General features: G+C 46.3%; 2 protein-coding genes and 1 long non-coding RNA gene across 8 annotated transcripts; 2 read left to right on the plus strand and 1 right to left on the minus strand.

Moving 5' to 3' along the window:
- The first annotated feature begins 5,788 nt into the window (after positions 1 to 5,788).
- On the plus strand, positions 5,789 to 13,808 carry LOC116787655. 2 transcript variants are annotated; one of them, XR_004357364.1, is made up of 3 exons: positions 5,789 to 7,810; positions 9,998 to 10,534; positions 12,820 to 13,808. It is a non-coding gene; the product is annotated as an uncharacterized LOC116787655 (long non-coding RNA). The 2 variants fall into 2 exon arrangements; XR_004357363.1 differs by having other exon boundaries at positions 9,998 to 10,506.
- A 1,651-nt stretch (positions 13,809 to 15,459) lies between these two features.
- Positions 15,460 to 23,968, plus strand: LOC116787547 (zinc finger protein 501-like). Of its 5 annotated transcripts, XM_032689266.1 has the most exons (4): positions 15,757 to 17,959; positions 19,333 to 19,996; positions 20,588 to 20,694; positions 21,509 to 23,968. In XM_032689266.1, exon 4 carries the CDS (start codon positions 21,532 to 21,534, stop codon positions 22,942 to 22,944), a length of 1,413 nt encoding a protein of 470 aa, XP_032545157.1. In that variant the 5' UTR covers positions 15,757 to 17,959; positions 19,333 to 19,996; positions 20,588 to 20,694; positions 21,509 to 21,531; the 3' UTR covers positions 22,945 to 23,968. The 5 variants fall into 5 exon arrangements, with proteins under 5 accessions (XP_032545158.1, XP_032545157.1, XP_032545155.1 ...); XM_032689267.1 differs by lacking the exons at positions 15,757 to 17,959; positions 19,333 to 19,996 and adding an exon at positions 15,460 to 15,510; XM_032689264.1 differs by having other exon boundaries at positions 15,757 to 19,996.
- Positions 16,879 to 19,753, minus strand: LOC116787548 (acrosin-binding protein-like). The gene is made up of 4 exons (XM_032689270.1): positions 19,637 to 19,753; positions 18,600 to 18,815; positions 18,117 to 18,211; positions 16,879 to 17,565 (listed from the first exon to the last, which is right to left on the minus strand). The coding sequence occupies exons 1-4, from the start codon at positions 19,659 to 19,661 to the stop codon at positions 17,140 to 17,142; spliced, it is 762 nt and encodes a 253-aa protein (XP_032545161.1). The 5' UTR covers positions 19,662 to 19,753; the 3' UTR covers positions 16,879 to 17,139.
- Positions 23,969 to 23,995: the final 27 nt, after the last annotated feature.

Below are 23,995 nucleotides of genomic sequence, written 5' to 3' on the forward strand. Positions count from 1 at the left end.
TCTGAGGTATTTTTTAAATTTCTGCAGAGGTCTGTGAGGACACAGTTCAATCATCACCTTACCGAGATAAAAATTAAATATCTCAGTTCTGATATGAAGTTTTTGCAGTGAAGTGGTGCCAGTAGCATGTTTACTCAGAGGAATATAATGTGGATAGTCATGAGCAGTGGTAACAAATTTGTTGGCCTTTTTTTCCTGGATAAGTATGTAATGTAACAGCAATGCAGAGGGCCCCTGAAACACTGGTATCCTGCAGTGTCTGTTGTGGCTTCAGATAGTTGAATTCTTTGGAAACTTTCTGCAGAAAAAGGAATATAAAGGATTTTGAGATTCACTGGTGTCTATGGGATGACATGTGATGAAAAATGCCCAAGTTCTATCCAAAGCTTTCAGGTTTGTTTCTTGCCAAGCACATCATCCATCAGATGATGAGCTCAGGAGTTATGGATTGCCATGTTAAACACTGGGGAAGTAATCCCTGGAGGACTAAACAAAAGCCATGACTATTTCTTACTCATATAGGAGAATTTGAAATACTGTGTTTTCCAGTTGTAGGGCTGGTGTGTTTCCATTACTTACTTCCCAAGAGATCCAAGGGTATAATGAATTGTACTGGAAAAGCAGATTTGGCATTTTGTTGGAATATCCAGGTGCAAAGTCTGGAATACTAAATTTTGCTGGAAAGAGTGATGGAAACCTCCCTGTTTCTGCAAAGCATTGTATCTGAGTGTTGCAGCCATGGGAAATACCCTCCTATGCATGGAATTTAGGAAGTCATTCCAATCAGCTCAGCAATAACCACTGCCTTCTCCCCTTTCTCCTTATAGAGGAACAAGTCAAGTAAACATGCTTGAGTGTTTTGTACTGGCAGGAGTGATTTGTACTTCTTCAGGGTAAAAACTCTTTGCTCTCCCAGTCCCCATCCTGCTGTCCATCCACTCAAGAGGTTTGCCTGAAGACAGGCAAAAAAGTTGTTGAGTACCTCGTTGAGCACCTCAGCCTTCTCCTCATCCATTGTTACCAGTTTTCCAGCATTGTTTATTGGTGGGGGTGTGGTGTGTGGTATCAGTGAACAGTTATCCATAAACTTACTCAATAGTTCCTTTGGATTTATATGCTTTCAGGTGATCCCTTTTCTTAAAAAGACAGAGAACCTCTTTTTCTTAAAAAAACCCAAACCAACCAGAACACCCAACTTCCCATAAATAGTTTCCCAAGCCTTCTGGGAGTATGAGGTAGCTGGACCTTCAAGACTGCTGCATATTCTTCTGTGAGAGCCACAGTTAGCTCTGGTAGGTAAACACTGCTAACACATCCGTGTAGCAAGAAGTATTGTGGGTTGTAAAATACCCCTGTATACTGCATTTTCAAGTGCTGTTAAATTGCTTTACAGCCTTAGCTTTGGCTTAGTTATTAGTAGCAAAGGGGTGAATGAGGTGTTTGAGCATTTCGTTTGAGGGCTTGTTTATAATTCTTCTAATCCTAATGGCACCATAATTCTGAGACTTGCAAAAAAAGGGCCTGCCTAAGTAGTGGCATCTCAGTCTTCCATCTTTGCATTTGTATGAAGAGCTCAGCTTAGGGAAGCTTAGGAAGAGCTAGACAGAGCTGCTACTGCTGCTGTGATGGTCTGAGAACTGGCTAACTCAGCCCACCACTGTACCTCCGTATCTGAAACAGTATTTCTGTTCCTCTTCAAATTTATTGATGCCATCTAGGGACAGAACTGCAAGAGCCCTGCTCCTGTCTGTCCTTTTTCAAGACCTTATGGTTTCTTGCAAAAAAAAGCACTTGTCCTTCCAGCAATATCAGCTTTGTAATGCATTTTCTTTAGCAGTGACACGTTTAACCTTTCTCAGAACCGTTGCTCTTATAAATATATGGTACTTTTCAGATACACAGAAAAATCACCCTATAAAACATGATTTATTAACCACGTGTGGAGGCCCAGTATTTCACAATAGTATTTTACTCTCTAGTTATCCAGAACTCTTCTCATCTGAGCAAGAATAGCACTCGGTTGCATACAACACACTTGGGAGCATGAGGGTCAACACTTGGCTCTCAGCAATTCAGAGGCCAAAAATCTGCCAGGCACAGGAACAGAAACCTAGGTCCACCCAAGAAAGCAAGAGCCAAGACCTTCTGAGGGTTGTTATCTTTGAATTACAAAATAAGAGTGCCAGCTGGATGGACTCTGGTAGGGAGATGTTAATGGGGACAGGTGTGATTATCAAGACAGGATATATTTCACCAGCTTTTTGCTGTAAGGCTGCTACAGAGGACCATGTTTAAAGCTTTACTGCAGACAAGGAAACAGCATCAACCACACTCTGCATCCAAAGAAGCCAATCACTGCATTGTCACCAGCAGTCACAGACGTGACCAGGCTGTGGTAAGTCCATGCTGGCTGTTTCTAATCCTCCTGTTATTCATTTGCTGGGATTTGCTTTGCAGCCTTCCCAGGGACAGAGGTTGGCTGACTGATCTGTCTGTCCCTGGATCATTCTTCCTGCTCATATTGGTGAGGACTGTGATAGTCTTTCCAGGTCACCAGGAACCTCTCCAATCTCCAAGATATTTAATGGTGATGAAGTGGCCTCATAAAGATCTTCCTTTTCTCCTCTTCCACCCATTTTCTGTCTCCATTTTTTTATTGTTTTCCTACGTAAAATACTCTCCTGGGGACTTTTTCCTCCTTCATCTCCACAATTTCCCTCTCTGTAATTTCCTTTTTTTTTTTTTTAAATTTAATTTTATTTTTTTATTTATCCTCACACTGGGCACTACACTCAAATAGCTGCTCTTCAATATGACCCCTCTCCAAAGAACCATAACATGAGAAGATGCTTAAACAAACAGGCACTCACCTAAGCACCATTAACCTGGGCTTATCTCCCCACATCATACTTCTTTTTTAATGAAAAACTGCTGGCTGCCTCAAAAGATATTGTCTAAACAAGCACAGAACAGCTCCTTAGAGAGATGATCTCTCCAGTTTTATACACTCCAATTTATTACTGCATCATATTTCTAAGAAAATAGTTTTTCTTATACTTTTCTGCAAAGCAATCTTCTCACAGATTATTTTTAAACTTTCGTTATGAAAATGAAAAAAATCTATAAAACTTAAGTAGTAAAATGAGATGATCCTCATTTAGTAATGTTAAGGGGTGTACCTAAGCTGAGTGGAATGCGATCTGGAATGTCTACCCATGGTGAGAAGACTGAAGGAGATCACATAAAGACAGAAGAAGCAAAAAGAGGTTGAGAGGATGTGTTTGGTTTTATAAGACTGGGGAAACGCCGCCATCCCAGGGAGACATCGGCTGAGCCAGCTGGGGGCTCACACCTTGCCCCTGGTTTGAACGGGATGACAGGGTTTTTCTTAAGCTTCGCTGCTCTCAGGGTAAGTTTTGGGGATTCACACCCCTCCACACTATTTTTGTAGCATCTTCCCCTGCACCCAGAAGCTGCCTGTAACCTTGGGAGGTGAATTTGCCCCGTCACCAGCAGTGTTTTACAACCTTATGCAGGCAGATGTGCACCAAAGCCGATCCCAGAAGCATCTCCGCTCTCCCCCTTCTGGAATGCATTAATTACGCAAGCATCCAGACAGTTCCTCCTGCCAAACCCACCCGGTGTCCTTATCTTAGGACAAAGCACATTGCCCGTGAGAGGTGAGGAAAGGAGCGGGGGAGGACGCACGTGAAGACCCGACTATCTTTCCTCACGGTCACGGGCGCTTAGGTGGGAAGTCGGCATTAAATCTTTCCTCACCTTTAAACCAGTTCATCCCTTCATTGTCTCCAGATGCAGATAGCTTTATGCCTAGCCAGGAAAAAGAACTGGGGATATCAAGTATCTGCACTTTTAAACGTTATCAGCCACTTCCCTTAATTTATTACAATAAATTGCTGATGGAGGAAAAGAACAGGATTTACCCACATACACATAAAGAATATTTCTGCTACTACTTTTTTCAGACCTCTGAAGATTTGACTTTCTTCCCTCTCTCTCCCTCCATCATTTATGTGAAATCTTCCTTATTTTTCCCTGCGTTGGCTTTGGTGTCTAGAGTCTCTTCCATTTTTCATTAAAACAGTGTTGTTTTTGCTCACCTGCTGGTTATTTCTTTTAACTTCCCTACTGCAGAGAAGAAAGTGACTTTCATTTGGAACTAACTTCAGCACTGAGACATCCAGGAGCTCCTAATTGTTAGGATCTACAACCCAGGTTTTTAGGTTTTCCTCCCACTTCATCTAAAGACTTGCACCCTCCAAAAAGAAACTGCTTTTATATGGGAATGCAACTCACTCAAATGTCATACTTCACTATGCCACACCACTGAGAGCCCCTAGGTAAATTAGAGGCTGGATTAGTGTGTATCTACTGCCTTGTACTGAGAGAGCCATAAATACAAGAGGTAAAGAGCTGAGACAGATTATGTTTGGGTAGTGCCACCTTGGGTATGCCTTAGTCGTTAGTAATGTTTCTATTAATTTTTTAGAAATAAATTAGAGTTTTCTTGTTGGCACAAAAATTTTCCCACTTTGTGGGAGCACTGGGCACCCACAACCCCTTCTCTCATGGTGCCTCCAGGAGGAGGAATGGATCCTGTCAGTGAATAACAGAGAAACCTCTTTGCAATGCAGCAATGGTTGTGCATGCAAGAGATAAGTGCTGCAAAAGGGTTTGTTATGGTCCCTTCTCCTCACTGGGAGGAGAGAGGGGATGCAGGAGTGAGGAAATGATAATGATACTGAACTGCAGGGCTCCTGTGAAGGTACCACATAGGCTCTTCTGCTGGGTATATTTCCTTGCTATAGTCTCTTGGCCTGCTTTTCCCCATGACAGTGGTCTGTGAGCTGTCACAGACCTTCTCCTTTGCTCAAGGAGAAGACCTCAGTTCCAGTTCCTCAGACTCCCTCACTGCTGCAGCACTGTGGGCATGCACATGCCCTCATGCTGACCTCCTCCCGTGGCCTGTGTTTTGTTTTGCTCATCTCTCCTGTGGCTCATCTTCATGTTGGGTGCTGCTGTGAGAGGTGTTGGACTTGATGTCTTTGTAGAAGACATTTCCTGGGAGACCATACAGCTCCGTGACGTCAACACAGGGCACCAGGCAACAGAGCATGGCAGCTTTGGGATTGCCACATGCTTTCCAAGCAAATTCCTCTTCTATTCAGCAGCACCCACCAGGTATGCATTCATCCCTTCTCTTGCTCTGTTCTCCAATAGGCCTTGTGTCCTCTCCTCCCTCCTGAGACTCACTGTTTTTTGATGTGCTCCATGTGATCCATATCACTTTGGGGATGCAAGGGCAGTAGGGTGGGTCCTGCCACCTGCAGTCACAGGGCAAAGACACCTGTACCCCTGGAGAGACCCAGTGTGCCGTGTAGTTGTAGCAGAGCACAGAGGATAGTCAGCAAAGTGGTGGGATGTCACGGTCAATCAGGAGCTTAGTTACGGATGCACAGCAGGAAATTGCCCAGAGAGGTTGTGGATGCTCCACGTTCAAGGCCAGGATGGGTGGGCCCTGAGCAACCTGATCTAGTGAGTGGCATCCCTGCCCATAGCAGGGGTTTAGAACTAGTTGATCTTTAAGGTCCCTTCCAACCCAAACCATTCTATGAGTCTGTGAAGGATGTTTCTTTCCATAGAGTAAGTGCTGGAAAGCTGGATGTAGCTCTTGTTCAGTGTGATGCAAAGGCAGGGAAGGTATAAATGTGTTTTTAGCATCGTAAGATATTGCCATACAGCAGTGCTTTGCGTGGCACTGCACATGCTAACTGGGTACAGAGCTGCTGTTAGCCCTGGAGCAGCACGTGGGGATGGGTTTGTCATCTTGGGTGTGAACCCAGACTTAGGGTGCTTGCAACATAAAGCTGTGCTCCAGAGTTGTTTGGGATCCCTGTTCAGACACAGCAGTCATGATCTAAATTGTGGGTGGTTTCAGTGTGCCTTGGCCAGGATCTCAGAAAAGTTGAACGTGTGTGTGCTTCTCTGTTTAAGACCAGGATTAATACGGTGCACGCTCTAATTTAGATTCCAGGAACGAAGTTCAAGAATCTACGCTTGCACAGCCAGGAGGGCTATTTGAGGCAAAAGTGAAATTGATTTTGGTTTAAAAGGGCTGTAAAAGAAGATAGGAGTAAATATGGAGAAAAATAATCTAAAATTGATTAGAAAGCAGCTATTACCCAGCAGGCAGTAAACCACCTAAGATAGACCATTGAATAACCATGAAAAGAAAATGAGAATGCTGTGGTATATATAAATAAGAATTGAACACGGCACTCCTGCAATGATATTTTTTTGCTTCAATCAGTGTGTCACTCCGACTGAAGCGTGTTTTAAGATTAGAAACTGCTGTGAAAGACTAGAGATGTGTGCCCTAGACCCTGGAAAAAACTTTGAACCAGGATTGGTAACTATCAGGGGGATTTATACCAAAGTTTACCCTAGAAACTCAGCACTGGGGACATACTCTGGGAGTGGACTGCAGGCAGAACCTGTGGGTCAGATTAAGTCACAGATACCAAACTGAAGGAAAAAAAGACGGATTTCATACCTGATGCTGGCATGGAAAAGGACAATCTGGCTGCACACTTGCAATATCTGGAACATGAAACTGTGGCAGTGGTTTTAATTACACAGATGGGACTTACTGAATACACCAGTTTGGAGACTGTAGAGAGATTCCCAATGAATGGCTGTATCAGAGACAGCAAGTTACTGTACAAATTTCAACTACATTTTTACAACCATACAGTGAACTTTGCACACCTGGAGATGTGCTCACGGCATTTTTACTTCTAGTTGTCTCTTCAGCCCAGACTTGATGCTGTATGTAAGGCATATCTAACATTAATGAGAAAATAAAATTATACATTCCACTTTGTCCTTGGGAATTTATAGAGGTTCTATTACCCAATATACCTGTGAACTCCTTAGACTTATGGATTAGTTCCAAGTGAGTGAAATAATTAATGTCTCACCAAGCTATATATGGCACAATTAAATATTTTAAGAATAAGAGCCTAAGTGTTAGTTCAACCATTCAAGTTGGTACGAGTTCAGATTTAGAATATCATGTGCAATCTTAAATATCATTCACAAAATTCTTGACGTGAAGCGCTTTTAGGATAGTCCTTGTAACAGCTAGGACATTAAGCTTAATCTTGCACCCAGCTGTAATAATACCTATGTTTCAAATAATTATATTAATGTCAACTTTTGCATTGATAAATGAGAATTACTGTTTCTTTGAGATAAAGGTTTATGCAAACTCGTGCTTGTGATACTGCCTCTCTACCCAAGGGGTGGGTATGGCTCAGTGTTAGCTTGGACCCTGCCTGGTTAGACAGTCACCTAAGGGGCAGGAACCAGAAGTGGTCCAAAAGTCAAGGTTTTTTACATGCCTCTTCAACAGACCTTCCCATAACACTGCAGTGTAGTGCCTTAGATGTTGTAAGGGGTCCACGTGAGCATCTGTGACTTCTGTCTTCAGGAAAGTGAATTCTCCATCAGCACGAGTCAAGGACTGAACCTTTCTCTGACACTGGTGACCTCCATGGCATTCCTGCTGCTGCTTTATAGAAACGAGCCACAGGCACCTGCCATATGTCTTACTGCATTGTAATAATTAAGCATGAGTGTCACAATCTTAATGTGGGATTATAAACCTATATTCATAACTGCTGTTCGTCTCCAAAATCAGCAATCTGGCTTGTGTCTGGATCCAGCCCCTGCACCTCCTCTGCCCTGTGTGTGCCCACATTGGTCTTCTTCTGTCCGTGGAGTTATGGTAAGTCTCTGAGGGGACCAGCTTTCCCTATATAAAGTAACGTGCTTCAGGGGGATCTGACTGAAGGAAATGATGGCACTACAAGCAGCTGGTGGAGTGGGATGGAGAAGTAGTGCTTCTGTCTTTTGGGACTCTTTTTTTCTTTTGAGACTTTAAGTTTCCCTTCAGTCCTCTGTGTCTAAAAGCCTGTGATTTTACACAAGAATCCCAGCCTTCAGAAAAGGGAGAATTATGTTTTTACCAAACATATATGCATATAGAGGGGCAGAGGAGGGAGTTTTGAAGGGCCTTAATTTCCTGCCAGTGTTGGGGTCGAAGAGAGTAAAAGGACTGTAAAGAAGAAGATATTGCATCTTTCAGAGGAACAATGAGAGCAGGTCTAAGCAAGCTGGGTACAGATATATGCTTGCTCTGGTTTTACACTCTTTGTTGTATATTTAGTTTATTATAGCTGCTGGAAAGAAAGAGCCGATATTAGGTTTGAAAACATGACTTATGTAAGATAAAGGAACCCAGAAATACAATGCACATAAATATGAGAAGAGGGAATATGTTGCTCTCAGAAATGTGGAATAAATTTGCAGAGGCACAGTAAAAGATGAGAGATTATAAAAAGGCATTAGGGCTGTCACTGTAAAGGAGTCAGGGAATTACACAGCAAGTTTACATTACCAATTCAAACTGGAGGCTGCTTTAAAGAATGGCCTGGTCGTTAGAGGTAATGGAAGAGCAGTGCAAAGTGCATTGAAATCTGATATTCTTTGGAGAATTCAGCAGGCTCATATGAGTACAGAAAAATGTAAATAGTAAGCATAAGCTATGTACATGCAGCAGCCTCATAAAAACTCAGAGATAAAGGAAATTGTTGAAAACGAGCTATTTCTTCAAAATACCAACCTAGAAAACAATAGAACTCATGCTGATAGATCAGGAGACACTACAGCCATGGTTTCAAGTGCAGATATATTTATACTTTGCTTTTTTGCCAGGGACTACATGGCAGTGTTGGCTCATTGTTTGCATTTCCCTGTGGTTTTGCTATAGGGAATCCAGCATTAGAGCATCTCGTAACGCCCTTCATATCTGCATTTGCCAGGCACAGAACCACAGAAGGGGGCTGAGTAATGAGCTGTGCTTCAAAGAACAGAATATTCAGCCATTTTCAAGGGCTGCTGGAGAAATTCCACAGTGTAACCTCCACTCCCAGATATCCTGTATTGAAAGGTCTACTGAAAAATGGAATTAGGATGATTTAGATTTTTTTTTAAAAGCTACCAGATCTTAAAGAGATTCTTCTGCTGAGCTCAAGAGACTACCTTTAAAACACAGTCAGTCTCCCTTTATTTTAAGAGGTGATTGAGAACCAGACTTACTAGTACAGAACTAATCTGAGTGCTTATAAATACCACTGAAAATATGCAAGAGTCATACTCTTTCATGGGGAACAAGGATACTAAAGTGCAAGGAAGATGCAGCCTGCATACACAAACAAGACTTCGTGGTCTCTGAAAAGGAGATTGCTTCTTTCTCCTTCAGCATACAAACGCCTGAAGGACAGGCTTTGGGAAGACAAGGAGAATATGGAGATGAAGCCTGGGGAAGTAGCATCTGAAAAGATTTTACTGAAGTCAAGCAGAGATCAGTAAGAGCTCCTGAAAGACATTTTGCATGCTTTTAGAGCAGCTAGTGCTGTTTGTTGGTTGTTTTTTTTTTTTATAAGAACCATATCAGGGGGCAAAAAAGGATTTGTAATATATGGTATTATCAAGAAGACCAGTGAGAACTGGCCTGAGAGGACCAGACTGGAGACAAACTGGAGCAGAGAGACCCATTTTTGTACCTATACCTGCCTACTGTATTATACAAATTATTAACTTTCCCTACCATATACCCTAATTAAGGTTTGCCTGCCAAGGTGCCAAGACTACTGAAATGGCATTTTGAACTCTTGTATGGCTAGGTGCTTTTGGTCTGGGTGGGGTTTTTTGTTTGGTTGGTTTTTGTTTGGTTTTGGTTGGTTGGTTTGGTTTGTTTTGGTGGTTTTTTTGTTTGTTATTTTTGTTTGGTGGGTTTGGGGTTTTTTTGGAGGGAGGTGGGGGGGTTTAAGCTGTGATTCAAAGCTTTAAAGGGCAGCTAAAAGTAACTTTACTAGTGTTCCCAACCTATAACTTTCCGTTTGTGTTACAGTCACAGATGCATCTAAAGCAGGGTGCTCTGCAGCTGGCACAAGCACTGTCTCACCAGAGCTCCTGCCCTACCAGGTGGAGGACAACAACTCCCAGGTGTCTGTCCCAGTGGAATTGTAACTGACTATAAACCCCATATCTCCAGCTGGAGTTTCACCTCTCTTGTGAGCTCACATGGAGTCACCAGCAAATGCCCCAGACCTTGGAGAGTCACTGGTTTAGGATGACTGGGTACCCTCTGGTGCTCCCCATTGCCTGTTGTAGGGAAAGACACACTGATCTCTCCTGCCCAGAAGAGGGGGGTAGTTGCCTTGCAAATCCTCCAGTCACCCCCAGCCACACCCCTCTGCCCTGGCCATCACCTGCTTCACCACCTCTGGCTCCTCTTCTCTTCCCTGGCTGTTCCCACTTCCAGGGCTCCCACCTCTCTGCCCATGAAGCTCAAGGACTGATGTAGTTCTCCCACAAGGACAAGTCACTGCTGAGGAGGTGCTGAAACAATCAAACACAGTGAGTTGGCAAGTTCTGAAAGGAGCAGGTAGGATTTTAGTTGGGTTGTGTGCAGCACAGTATTTCATCTTGGTAAAATAAAAGGACCAATATTTTGGATTCTGTGGCAAAGCGGCAGTGAACAAAAGCCTTAGTAAACAATCTGCTCACTGCAATACTTGGAATACATTTAAATTTAGCCTGATTTTGTTTTTTCATCTTTGGCTGTGACTGAATGGTGGCTTTGTTTATAGCAACTGTTTTTGTGTTCCAGTGAATCACCTCATGCAGAGGTGGTGTTCAAGAAATAAAGGATGAGTCTTTCTGGATGGGGGGGCAGCAGGAATTTGATGGGTATTCTCATTGTCAGAAAACTTAATACTGAGTGTGTATTGAACCTACTGAGAATTCAGCATCTTATTTCACTTTGGAGAACCTCTACAAAGAAAAGAAACAACGTCTACTTGTACCAGACTGTACTCCAGGGAAATACACTCAAAGGGTGCCTTTATTTGAGAGTGCTGATATGAACTCTGTGGCCACTGTGTTCTACTGGAACAATAGAGGGATAAATGAGGTGTTCAACTTCCCCTTCCATCTTGTGGCTTCTCTTTCTTTAGCTTTGGAGTGGTTATGCTGCAATGCTGAAGATACTCCATGTGGGGCTCCAGGATCTCATTCCTGCCTGCTTGCCATTTGTTTGTAAGCTACTCTAGGACAGCTGCACCTCACAGAAGTGAATACTCCAAAAGAAAGCATTTCTTTTTTCTGTCTTCCCTACTGCCCTCTTGTACTTAATACTCTACTGTAATACTTTTAGAAGACTTACAGCATGCACCAGTATGTGTCATATTCCTCCTACAAACAGCTTACTGAAGGCTTGCAACAGGCAACATGCTTGGTGAGGTGGACATCTGTGTTTGAGACCTGACTTCACACCTTTTCACCCTTGTCTTAAAACGAAAGAAGACAAAAATAATTCTGCAGGTTGCAGTTACACATGAATATGAAACACGGGTCTTTGAGTTCACTTTCATGCAGACAGGCTGCCTTTCAGCACCATTTTCTCCCACCTCCCTCCATGATTTCAGAGCCACGCATGTAGGTACTGCATCCAGGAGGAACTGGCTGCAGATACCTGTATAATCAGGGTCCATGGTCACTGAGCAGCAGAATATGAATGTTGCATAGAGAAATCAGAGATTTACTCTTCTATTGCTTGGGAATGTAATAAGACTCCTCAGGACCACAAATGGAAGTTAGGAAAAGCAAGCTTGATTATTTAAGATTATAGAAAAATAACCCAAACTTTCTTCCAGTTCTCAAAGCATTGCCCTGGGAACAGAGTAAGGTACTTTGGAGACTTCTTACTCAGTATTTCAGCATGTTTTGATACTTTGTTGTCTTTGAAAGTTACCTGCAAATAAACCAATTTCTTGTTGTTTCATTCACATATCTCTTGGTTTTCTGAAAATCCCTCAAGTAAAATACCTGTAATTACAAAGTCAGCTCTTGTTTGTTTTGAAAGCTTTGCCTAATGGGAAAATAAGTAATTAAGATCTTCAGCCAGCTGTAGCCAACTTTAGCCACAAAACTGTTCATTTCAGAGGGAGCTGGAATAACTGGCTCATCTTTAAAATTTAAATAGTTATTTCAGAATACTGGCAAAAAAAAAAAAATTAAATTGGACTCACCAAATTGGGAATTGCTGATTCTGACTTAATGTTTGAGTTTTTGGAGTTATTTAAGGTATTCTTTTTTAATACATAGTGGACTGGGCTTTTTCACCTCAAATTAACAAGGCAGATTTTTTAAAGACTGAGTCCCTTACAGAAGGAATATGCTCTTGAGATGCATGATACTGCCAAAGATCACAACCACCACTGAAACTAGAAAATAGTGACCCTATTAACACTGAGATTAAAAAGAAAATGAAGGTAAGGACTTGTATTGCGAGACTGTGAAATGCAGTCTGATGAGACTGACCTGGACATTTTTGTACAGCAATGAAACAGCAAAGCAAAGCTTGTTAACCTTTTTCATCGATTCCAGTTTCCTTTTTGTTTAAATTGAAATGTCTAATGTTTCTTGTTTTTTTCATTACTACATAGTGTAATACAGTTGCTGCTGCTATTAACCTTCAGGCAGACAGAAAATCAGTGAAGGTTGATGTGCGATACACTTTTATCTGGAACTAATAGCCCTTGCACTTAGTTACAGAGAAAATATTGTAACACCTGATTTGTGATAAAGATAGTGGGAATAAGAGCTAGTGCAGCTCAGAAAAGCCATTTTTTGTTGTCTGATGGTGAATTCTGCTTCTTTTGGCCACAGGTGTCTCACAGTGCAGAGGAAGGAGTCACAGAGAACAGAGATCATTAACCCTCTACAAAAGCTTAATATTCCATAAATGGCATATGGAGAAAGTGCAATGGTAGCTGCTCTTGAATCCCCAGTGAAGAAAATCTCTGCCTGATGCAACAAGCTGCTACCTGTGCAGGGGATGGAGCAGCAGAAAATTGCTAAAGATATCATGAAACCTGCTTTGTTGGGCTGCACTCTGGTGGGGGCTGCAGTTATGTGACTGCACTGGGACTGCTGCTGGAAATTGTGTTGAAAAGCATCCTCTGCTCAAACAGGTGATGAAATTCTTCTGAGTTTGGTGGGTCTTAACATTCATTTGTAGACAGCAGCATCTGTGGGGAAAGAGATGGGGTTTCATGGGGTGAATGAGTGGGATGCCTTGGATTTTCACGATTTCTGCTTTCATGTATGCCTGCAGTACTGTTCATGTCCTATGCATAGTTTCTGTGGAAGCGACACAATATGCTGGGCTGCTGAAGATACAGCTGCCAAAAAAATGGTGCAACTGATTTAGTATGAAACTAGGTTTACATGTGCACTTGGCCAACAGGTGAACAGTAAGAGGCAGGACCATCAGGTCTTTATTTTGTTTAAAAATGGAGGTTTTCTGACTGGTGATTAAACTAGTCGAGGACATTCAGCTAATACCCCCGTAGAACTTTGAAAAATTCAGCTGACAGTTCTACTTCAGAAGCAAGGCAGTCAGGTACAAGATACTCACTGAAGTGTGCTCCCATGAGGCAAAAAACAACATGCAGACATGGTGCAAGACTGCAGTAGAGACCATAGGTGATAACTGGGCTTGGGCTCATAAATCACGTGGCAGACTGATAATACAGATGCTTTTACTGTCGAATACTGTTTAGGGCCAAGTAATAAGTGACAATTTGGCTCTTTCATAATTTGCTTTTGAAACAAAGTTTTGTTGAAACAGATTTTTCTCATGTCCCTTCAAGTTTGTTATCAGAGCTGTGCTGCATTTGGGCTTTTGCAGCACTGTCTAAAATAAAAGGCAGGGGAGATTTCACTCTGCCTGCCTGTAAGAAATTACTTTACCCCCCTTCCCTCCTCCACCTCTCGCTGTTTGGACCCATCCTCTGATAATGGGATTTTTGCACAAGTAGTCTGTTTTTTGCTACCAGTGGTATTAATCTAACTTGCCTGTCCTACAAGGGAGAGCATCTTCTTCAAAAGAAAGGAGGAGGGAGATGGGGCCTTCAGGAGAAAGAATGTGTGATCTGTGCAAAGTCCTCCCCTCTGAAAAAGGAAGGCTGCAAAGTCTAGATTGCTGCCTAATTCCTTTGGAATCTGCAACTGCTTAGTCCAGACTTCGTATTTAGGAATAACTGCACTCTCTCTGTCTCTGGAAATGTTGTTATCCACAAGTAGGAAGGGGAGATAGTTGGGTTCTTACCAAAGTGGAGATGAGAATCCTATTTTGTGTTGCTGAGGGCAGTTAGAATAAGGAAACGGCCCAGTATTTACCAAGTTCCTGAATCATAATGTTAATTTTCCTGAAATCACCTAAGTGTCCTTCTTCGCTGGTGTGACTAGCGCTTTTCTATCTCCCAAGATTAGAGACTATTACAGGAGTGGATGAACTGAGAAGTCAGTTGCTCCCTGAAAAATGATAACATTTTTCCTCAGCTGCATGTGTGGAGGTCTTGGTGAACAACACTTTCCCAACATTCTCCTTGAAAGCCCAGTGAAAATATTTCAGTCATTGCCAGAAACTGATTGCCAGCCCCTTACTGCCGTACCTCAATCAAAGGGAACAGCCATTCCTGCATTCCCCTGGTGAAAAAGTAACTGTCTGAACGCCTGTGCACCAGCAGCACTTGCAGGCTGTATTGCAACGGGTAAGTTTTGCCTGTGGTGGATGGATGGATCCTTTCCTGTGGCATAAGCTGTACATGTGTATGTCCTGGGATATATTATGCTGTACCTGCACAGCAGAAGCTGCAGTAGTGACCAGACTCAGAAAACCTTTAGGAACAGTAGGAGGGAAGTAGAGGGCAGCCTGGAGGTAAGTGTTCCCAGGGAAGAAAACACCATCCTGTCACCCACAGAAAGCAGCTCTAGCCTTTCAGCAGTGGTGCTTCCCTACCCGCCGGGGCCTGGAGGCTCGGTAAAACACAGCCAGCGCTGGGAATCGAGAGCAAGGAGCACTGGAAACCCAGGCTGTGTGGTTCCTTGAGAACTGTGTCCGGTTGTTGATTACCGTGTGTGTGGGAAGGTACGAGCTGTGACCGGGGCTCCTCCCGCACGGGAGCCAAGGATGCTCCCGCCTCTGGGGAGCCCCGGTACCCACTAGGATGCAAACCCCTGCCCAGCCACCTCCTTCCCAGCACTGCCGAGCAGGGTGGGCGGCAGCGACCCCGCTGACCGCGCCGGGCCCCGCAGCCCCCGGGGGCGGGTCTCCGCTCCCCCTCCGCCGAGCGGGCACCTCCCTCCGGGCGCGGTGCTGCGCAGAGCTCGGGGCAGCGCGGCCCCGGAGCCCTGGACGCGCTCCCCATCGCCCGGCGCTCACAAGGGTTAACACCGCCGAACCACGGAGCCCAGCGCCGCCCCTCGCCCGGCGGCCCCGCAGCGCCGCCGCCCGGCCCCGCCGCCGCCCCCGGCCCCGCCGCCGTTCCTGCCGCGCACATGGCCCCGGCCCCGGTAAGTCCGCGGGTAAGTCGGCAACAAAAGCGGGGCGGTGCCGGGCGAGGGAGCCCCGCGAGGTGACGGGCTGGGAGCGCCGGGGCAGTGTCGAGGCGCTGCGGGAGCGCTGCGGGGTCCGGCCGCGGCGGGGGGCGGGCGCTGAGCGGCTGTGCCCGGCCCGCAGCCCCCGCTGCCCGCCCCGCCCCGGCGGGGGAGCCGCGGGAGGGTGGCCCGGCCGTGGGTGGCCGCACCGGGCCGTGGCTTCGCGGAGGGCCCGGCCGGAGCCATGCGAGTCGGAAATCTGTAGCGATCGGCTCGCGGTTGCCGAATCTGACGCCCCCAGCCGGGACCCGAGGGCGGTGATGGCGAAGAAGGATGCTGCCAGAAGTGCCCCCGCTACTGGGGCTGGAGGAGACGTCATTGCCCAGGCAGCTGGCGGGGACAGAAGCCCTGGTGCCTCAGGCAGGCATTCGGCAGCTTTGGCCACTTTCTAGGGAGAACAGGATGAGCTGGTGTGCCAGGGTGATGCCAGGGCAGCGTGTGCTCTGTTAGGGATCCCACCAGGTAAGGACTCTAAGCTGAGCTGTCCTCTGTGAAAGGAAGCCAGCAGTCTTGTTCCAGGGCTTGCACATTTCCCATGTGTGACCTGCCTTAGCCTTGGGAAAGATTACGCTTCCCAGAACAAATGGAGGACCTGTGATTTTGAGGTCTTCTTTCGAAGGACTTCCTTCAATGGATACAGACAGAGCCTGTATTTCACTCAGCTGTGTTTGTGACACTTAGGCTGTGTAAACCCTGACCCTCTCCACAGAGATGTTGCTTGGTGTGGTGCATCCTCGAGGAGAAATGCCTTTGACTTCTTTCTCCTCACGGCCCTCGGTGGAATAGATTACAAGAAGGTCTGCAAAAGGAAGGGGTTACTCACTTCAGTGATGGTCTCCTGAAAGCCAAAACCGCTGGAGCTTATATTGAGTTTGAGGTAGCTCCAAACTCATTCTGAGTGGAGATTCAGAGAAGCAGAGCTGGTTCCTGGAGATTTCCCACTCTGCTTTTGGCAACAAGTGCTGGACCCAAATGGCTTGACGCAGTTTTACTCACAGGTATGTTCAATGTTTAGAAAAGGAACAACACTTCAGCCAAGGTCCCCATAAATCACACTATTTCCTGAGGCAAGGGGAGGCTCTTAATATGAATATTTATCCTGTGTGTTTCATAGCATCATTGCAGAAGTAGATGTCAACCATGTGCAATCCCCAATACAAAGAGGATGCTAGACCACCAGTTCCCTTGCAGGATAAGGCTTTCCTGCATTTGGAGAGCACGCCTTGTGTATCTGTATGTGTATATTCACATGCATACTTCCAAAGAAGATTCTTGTCTTAATGGTTTTGAGCAGAAGCACCTACATTTAATGAAGAAAAGACAACATTCTCCCATGACATTCCTTGAGTGACACAACAAGCACCATCACAATAGTGAGCAAACAGTTTTTGCAGGACAGATCAGCATCTTTTCAGTGCGTTCACTTCCAAGAGGATACCATCTTTTTCTTTGAATCCTGAGCAGTAGCATTTCACATGACTCTGTTTCCCCTTGCACTTGGAAGAGGTGGCTTTTCCTCTGTCTTTCCCACACTGTTGACCTGTGTCAGTTGTTTGGTGATTGAGGCACATTTGCATTGTTCAGGGCCTCCAGCAGCCTTGAGGCAGCCTCCTGCAACTCTTCTTCCTTCACTGCCTTCCCAACGGACAACAACAACTTCATTGTCTGCAGCGAGCTCTGCACCTGGCTGTCTAGCAGCCTGAGGAGGAGATCCTCAATGTCACTGTGTGGCAGCTGCTGGCCACCGGCTGTCGCCTCTGTGGCTTGTGGGCCAGCAGGTAAGAAGGTGGGGGTCACAGATACTTCCGTGTCAGGGCTGGAGCCAGCTGGATGGGTACTTGTGGGAGATGTGGGGTAAAGTGGCTGGGGACCGAAGTTTCTGGATGACATGGCATCACTGCTCGTGGTAACGTCGTTGGCGCCTGCTGTGTTGTGCAGATTGGCGCTGCTCTCTCCTGGGCATGCAATCCTCTGTGGAGGAGAAAACATACCTCTGTAGAAGCTTCAGGAGCAGGCACCTAGGCACTCCCCTGTTCTGTGAGTTTAGCTCTCACTGCACAATCCCATCTTTCCCACTCCCTACAAAGATGAGCCCAAGAAAGCAAAGAAACCTTCATATCCTTTCTTTGTCGAGTCTCCCCATAAGTCTCTCATGGGACTCACAGGTGTCTTTACTTTCTTTCTCTTCTAGCCTGCATGAATCCCCCCTCTCCTGGAGAACCTAGATTGTCTCAACTTGGTTGGGAACGAGCTGGAGAGGAGGGCTGAGGTGGTCCTCACAGGTTCATTTTCTTGAAGATAACTCCTGCAAAGTCTCCTTTTTGGCAAATGGCTTCAGGTGCCATCTGAAGTTAATCAGCTTGGTGTGAGTGCGCCTGGAATGTGGGCTACCCCTGGCTCTCCCCTCTCTTCCCTGTCTTTTAGCCTCTTGTTTTCCCACTTCCTGATTTTCAGGGCTCTCCCTTTAGCTTGTTACTTGCCCAGAGCACACATAGTCTTCAGGAAATAGCTAAATAACTCACCTTAAGAAAATACTTTTTCTTAATACAGCGATAAAAAGAAAAGGTGCAGAAGTTTGGGAAGAAAGGATTTCCTGGCATTTCAGAGCATACGGGTCCTAGAAAGAGGCAAAGGAAGAGACAGACCTAGTGATAAACTCCAGTGCTGGCATCCTATCAGCCCTTAGCAATAATCTCACTGTCGAGTGACATCCCTCCATGAAAACTCCTATGCCATTTGGGTGCCCCCCTGAACCTTGTGAGAAACTCCGTGTTTTCTTGGTCATTTCCATGACCCAGGGTGTGAGAGGAGGCTGATCCTAGGGACGTGTGTGGTGCAATCAGGTGTGAGAAACGGTGTGCATGAGCACATGCCTTCTCTTCACTGCAGGATTGCTACCCATCTCTCTCCCCCACCAGCTCCCGAGTCTGTCCTCTCCCAGTGATCAGGTCCCGTGCGGGACCCCCATCCAGCTGCCTGCCCTTGGGAATCACGCTTGGCTTTACCTTGAGGGATGACTCCGTGGTTTTCGTACTTGTCCAGTGTCTGGACCAGTGAGTTCTGGCAGCCATACAGCTCACGAAGATGGCAGGCAGTGCTGGCTTGGAGTGTGATCCGGAGGAACTTGAAGAACTGGCGGTACTCCTGGTTGGAGAGTGGCGTTCCTGGCTGCTGTGCCTTCGTCCCCCGAGGGCCAACTATGCAGCCCCATCCCAAGAGCACTGGTAAAAAATAAAGTGCAGGGAGTCAGAGGGAGAAGGAAACCCTAACCACGCCACATTCAGAACTGGAGAGCTGAATCCAGATCTCTGTTGCCTTTTCTGGGTGCAGGATCCAGCATGTGGGAAATGCAGTAACAGACTGGAGATGGCAGATCCAGACCTGGGAAAAACCTGCCCCACCCATGTTGAGAGGGGTGCAGTATTTTGGGGACAGTACTTGGCTGAGGGGCCTTCACCATAGCTCTGGAGATTCAAATCTCGAACTGGGAGAAATGTCTTGGAAGTCATGGCTGGGAATATTGCTATGCTCTTGGGGCTGGATCAAGGAGACCGTTTCATTTCAAGATTTTTAGCCTCTGCAAATGTTCTTCCTCTGGCTAAGTAGGTCTTTAACCAAGGTCCTCTCTCAGATCTCCTTCTCCTGCCTCCCCTGTTGCTTCACTGGGCCAGCTCTTTCCTTCTGGCCTTGCAGGTTAAGTCTAGATCTCTGTGCTTGTGTCTGATTTAATGCACCCAGATGTCCCTGTCTCCAGTCTCTACCTCTGCTCCAGTCTGTGCCTACACATCCAGCTCTGACTCCTCCCTGGCTCCTAGGTCATTCTGTGGCCCTTCCTGAAGAATAGATACCAGCACAAGTGGGTGAAAACTGGCAAAATTCTAAGCCTCAGGATCTTTGCACCTGAGGTGTTGGAGGGTGCTCCCGTCCCTTCCTTTTGCCTCCAGACTGCCCAAGCTGAGGAGCAATGGGGAGGGGTGCAGAGCAGCCACTTCAGCTGCCCTTTCTCACAACCAGGCTTGGAGGAGAGATGTTTGCTACTTACCAGACAAAACCAGGTAAGCCCTCATAGCCAATATCGAACTGTGAGCAGGGCCTGTGACAGGCAGGGCCGACAGTCAGGGCCCAGTGTGCTGCCAGAGGTGTCACCTCCACTCTTTCACTGGTGATGTCATAGACACCTGCATTCCCAACACTCCATCCTCTGCTGCTCACGCCTCCTCCCAGCTGTGCCTCCCTGCTGCCTCCCCCCCTGCTGCCCCCTGACAGGCTGAGTGTGGACATACTGGTATTTGTGCACAAACTCCTGCTCAGTGCCAGCTCTTTGAAGTCCATCTGGAAGGAGGCCATTTTTCTGGAGCACAGGACAAAAAATTCTGCCTTCAGACTGCTCGTGTCAATAAATGTGTGAACAGATCAAAATCTTGTCTCTCACCCAGACCTTTGCATGCCTGGCTGATCCACTGAGAGCAACTGAGCAAAGTACTCCTTCAGTGAAGGCAATAAACAGAGTTCCAGACAGAGGCAAAAAGCAGCCTGGTTGTGAAGGTGGCATTTTTCCTCCACGTGCAGAACAGAACTGCATTACATTATGTTCTCCTTTAGTTCACTGGGAAGAGAAATGATGAAGAGAACACGGTTTGAAGAATTAATATTTTTCTTACACAAAACTCATCAGGAGGCATTTTTGGTCTGGGAGTGGAGCAGGAGGAACACCCAGACACTTGTGAGAAGGCAGCAAGCTGGCAGGCAGCTCTCAGTGTGTGTGGCTGACCTGTCTGTGCTACATGAGGTGGCCCTGGTTATTGGACCCGAACAGCGGTGTCACAGTGTGCATGGCAGGACAGACAGTGACCCTGACTCATGTTTCTGGGTGTCATTTTCCTATGGTCTAGGTTGCTTCCAGCTCCTAAACACTTACCCTTCTGAAATCTCACTCTACAGCACTGCTACTATGATGGGTATTTATTATGTCTTTTTTCTTTCCTCTGATCAGGACCTGCAGTCCCCAGCTTGGCTTTAACCTTTCAGATGGAGTGAAGAGAAATAGCTTTTTGGCCAGAAGCAACTAAATACCAAGACAGTAGAGAGACTGCTCACAAGGTGAGAAATTGCATGAAGCATGTCCAGGAAGGGAAGAGCTGAATGCTGAAAGTTTGATGTGTACTGTGCTGCACGCTCCACAGTCACCCTGCCTCTTCTGCTCCCATACTATAGAGATGCTGCTTTCAGGAAGATTTGTAGGCAGGGTATGACAAAGACAAAATACACTCCTGGGGGATCTAGACCCTGTCCAAAATGAAATCAAATCCTGTGTATTTTTCAGCAAAGACTGCACTCAGACTGTTAAAAGACATAACTAACCAAAGTGTGGCTTTTTCTTCCTTTCACACAGACAGTATTTTTAATGTTTTATTGGTCACTTTGCTGCTTTGAGGTGCTTTTGAGTACCTTTATTTGTACTACAAATGTTTTTCATCCCTGAGTATTGTAAACAAAACTTTGGGAATTGGTATAACCCATGTGGTAGTGCCTTCCAAAATCTGCAGATCATTTGAAACAAAACCTGCTGCATGATCTCATATTCCATGTTGAGGAGAGCAGTTGTGATGTTCCTCTAATCTTGCTACACATGGGAACTTTGAGGGCAAGCAAGTGACAGGTCTTGCCCTTTAGGGCTGTAACTTTATGACAGAATACCCCCTTTGTAATCTGTGCCATAGTGGCCACCCGTTCTTGAGTCACATTCCGTTCCTATGCTCCTTGGTTTCCGTGCCCTCTGCCCTGAGAAGATACTGAGGGGCTGTCTCCTGTGCTGTCAGCTCATGGTGCAGGAGGTCTTGGTGGCCTCCCTGTTTGGGCTTCTCCCTCGGGCAAGCAGGGGGTTATTCACTGCTAATTCCTCTGTTCATTCCAGCAGGTGACAGGACTGTGGGTGACATGCAGAACAGCAGCCATCATCAGGAAAGTCCTGTGAGAGCTGAACTGCATCTGTGTTCCCCCAGGAAGCTCACAGGAGATACCTTGCAGGACACCGATCAAAGACAAGACTGCAAGCAGGAGTTGGAGACGGAAAGTGAGATGGAGACATCTTTTGCAAAGAGACAGGGAATGGTAACTCGCTATGGGATGGAAATCTGGGAGTGTGAGGACAGCGGTAGAGGCCACATCAGCAAGGTTATCCTTGCTGGGGACAAGCCCGACCCACCCATGTGTGGGAATGGTGCCATTTGGATTCAGCAGGTGGGAGAGAAAACCTATGAGTGTCCCGAATGTGGGAAGAGCTTCAGCCGGAGTTCCTATCTGAGCCAACACCAGAGGATCCACCTGGCAGAGAAACCCTTCAGCTGCTCTGAATGTGGGAAGAGTTTCACCCGCAACTCAGACCTGATCAAACATCAGCGGATCCACACTGGTGAGAAGCCCTACCAGTGCAACGAGTGCAAGAAGACCTTCAGCCAGAGGTCCAACGTGATCAGGCACCAGCGGACCCACACGGGAGAGAGACATTACCTGTGCAACGAGTGCGGGAAGAGCTTCAGCCAGAACTCGCATCTCATTGTACACCAGCGCAGCCACAAGGGAGAGAAACCCTTTAATTGCCTCCGGTGTGAGAAAAGCTTCAGTGACCGTTCCTCCCTGATCATACACCGGAGAGTCCACACCGGAGAGAAGCCCCACAAATGCCAAGAGTGCGGGAAGTGTTTCCGGGACAGCTCGGCCATCATTCGGCATCAGAGGATTCACACGGGAGAGAAACCATACGAGTGCACCGAGTGTGGGAAAACCTTCCGGCAGAGCTCCTCGCTGGTGACCCACACACGGACACACACGGGCGAGAAGCCCTACAAGTGCCCTGTGTGCGGGAAGGGCTTCAGCCAGAGCTCGGCGCTCACCACTCACCGCCGGATCCACGGTGGGAAGGCCCTGTCCATGTACCACAGCGGCCTCCTGCCTAACCCCTACCAGTGCACCGAGTGCGGCCGGAGGTGCAGCGACCACTCCACCCTGGCCAAGCACCAGAGCACACACGCCGAGGAGCGGCCCTTCATCTGCGTGGAGTGCGGGGACAGCTTCCGGCGGAGCTCAGCTCTCAACGTCCACCTGCGGATCCACCGTGGGGAGAGACCCTACAAGTGCGAGGAGTGCGGAAAAACGTTCAGGCACAGCTCAGCCCGCTGTGCCCACCTGAGGATCCACGCAGGAACCAAGCCCTACGAGTGCATCGAGTGTGGGAAAAGCTTCCGGAAAAGCTCAACACTTAAAGTGCATTTGAAAATCCACGTGGCCAAGAAACCTTATAAAAGTGTGGTGGGTAGAAGAGTGCTCACTTTCCGCTCACTTCTGCCATAAGCCTGGAGTGGGTGTTCAGAGCAGGAAACTAAACTAGTGTTGGGGCTACCTTAAAAAGGTGGGTAATGAGAACCACGGTGTGAAGAGACTGACTGGAGACACGGTATCTCTGGTATTAGGGCTGGGTGCTAAACCCCAGTGGCACAAGAACTATTAGGAGGTCTGGAAACAGGGAGTTAGTCCTAAGAGCTGAGTGCTGGTGGTTTAGGAAGAGTGTCAGGAATGTGAGGAATGAGCACCAGCTTCAGCGTAAATCAGGGACTGAGAATACGTGGTAGAATAACAGCTGGGAGAATTGGGCTTGTAAAATACAACAGAAGTGAAGATCGTAATAAAATGTTTCAGGTTGGTTCTGGCTCAAAACTTTAGCTTGTTAGACACTGTAGTAGTCTTAGGAACTGAACTCTCTCATTATTACCTTCCCTTATTTTTCATGAATATAGTCAGTTTACCCAGTGTTTGACAAGGCATTTTCAAATCTTTTGAGTCTGAGACTTTGGAGCTGAACTTCAGTCTATTTTGTCTTTTCCAAATCTTACGTGGGACAATGAGTTCCTACCTCATGATAGGTGAGTATGTACCCAGAAAACATGGATGTGGAAGCATTTCCATTTGAAAAGCAGCCATTTAATAGTCTGTGACAGCTTCTCCCAGATTTCTTCTTGCTGATTTGAAACGCCTTCTGCTTGGGACATCAATGAAACATGGACAAAAATGTGGCCTTTTTTTATTTAACCAAAAACCAGGATTTTTCCCCTAGATGTCCTACTCTGAAATGTTACGTGATGAGTTCTTACTGCTGGTCGGGAGACTGACTGCAGTTCTGTAGTCGTTTTTACACTACTCTTCTTTAGCTCACCGTTGTTTGAAAAGTATTAACATATAAAGTTCAGCACCGAACAGGTAGGAACGACTATATTTGCATTTATTACTATGCCAACGACCGTGTATTACATAAACCTGTATTGCAATGTTTTTGTTACTGCGTGTTTCCATCCTGAATAAAACCTTTCGTTCTCTCCTGCGTACAGTCCAGTTTTCTGTCTCTGCC

Source organism: Chiroxiphia lanceolata, chromosome 5, assembly GCF_009829145.1.
Source record: "Chiroxiphia lanceolata isolate bChiLan1 chromosome 5, bChiLan1.pri, whole genome shotgun sequence".
NCBI lineage: Eukaryota > Metazoa > Chordata > Aves > Passeriformes > Pipridae > Chiroxiphia > Chiroxiphia lanceolata.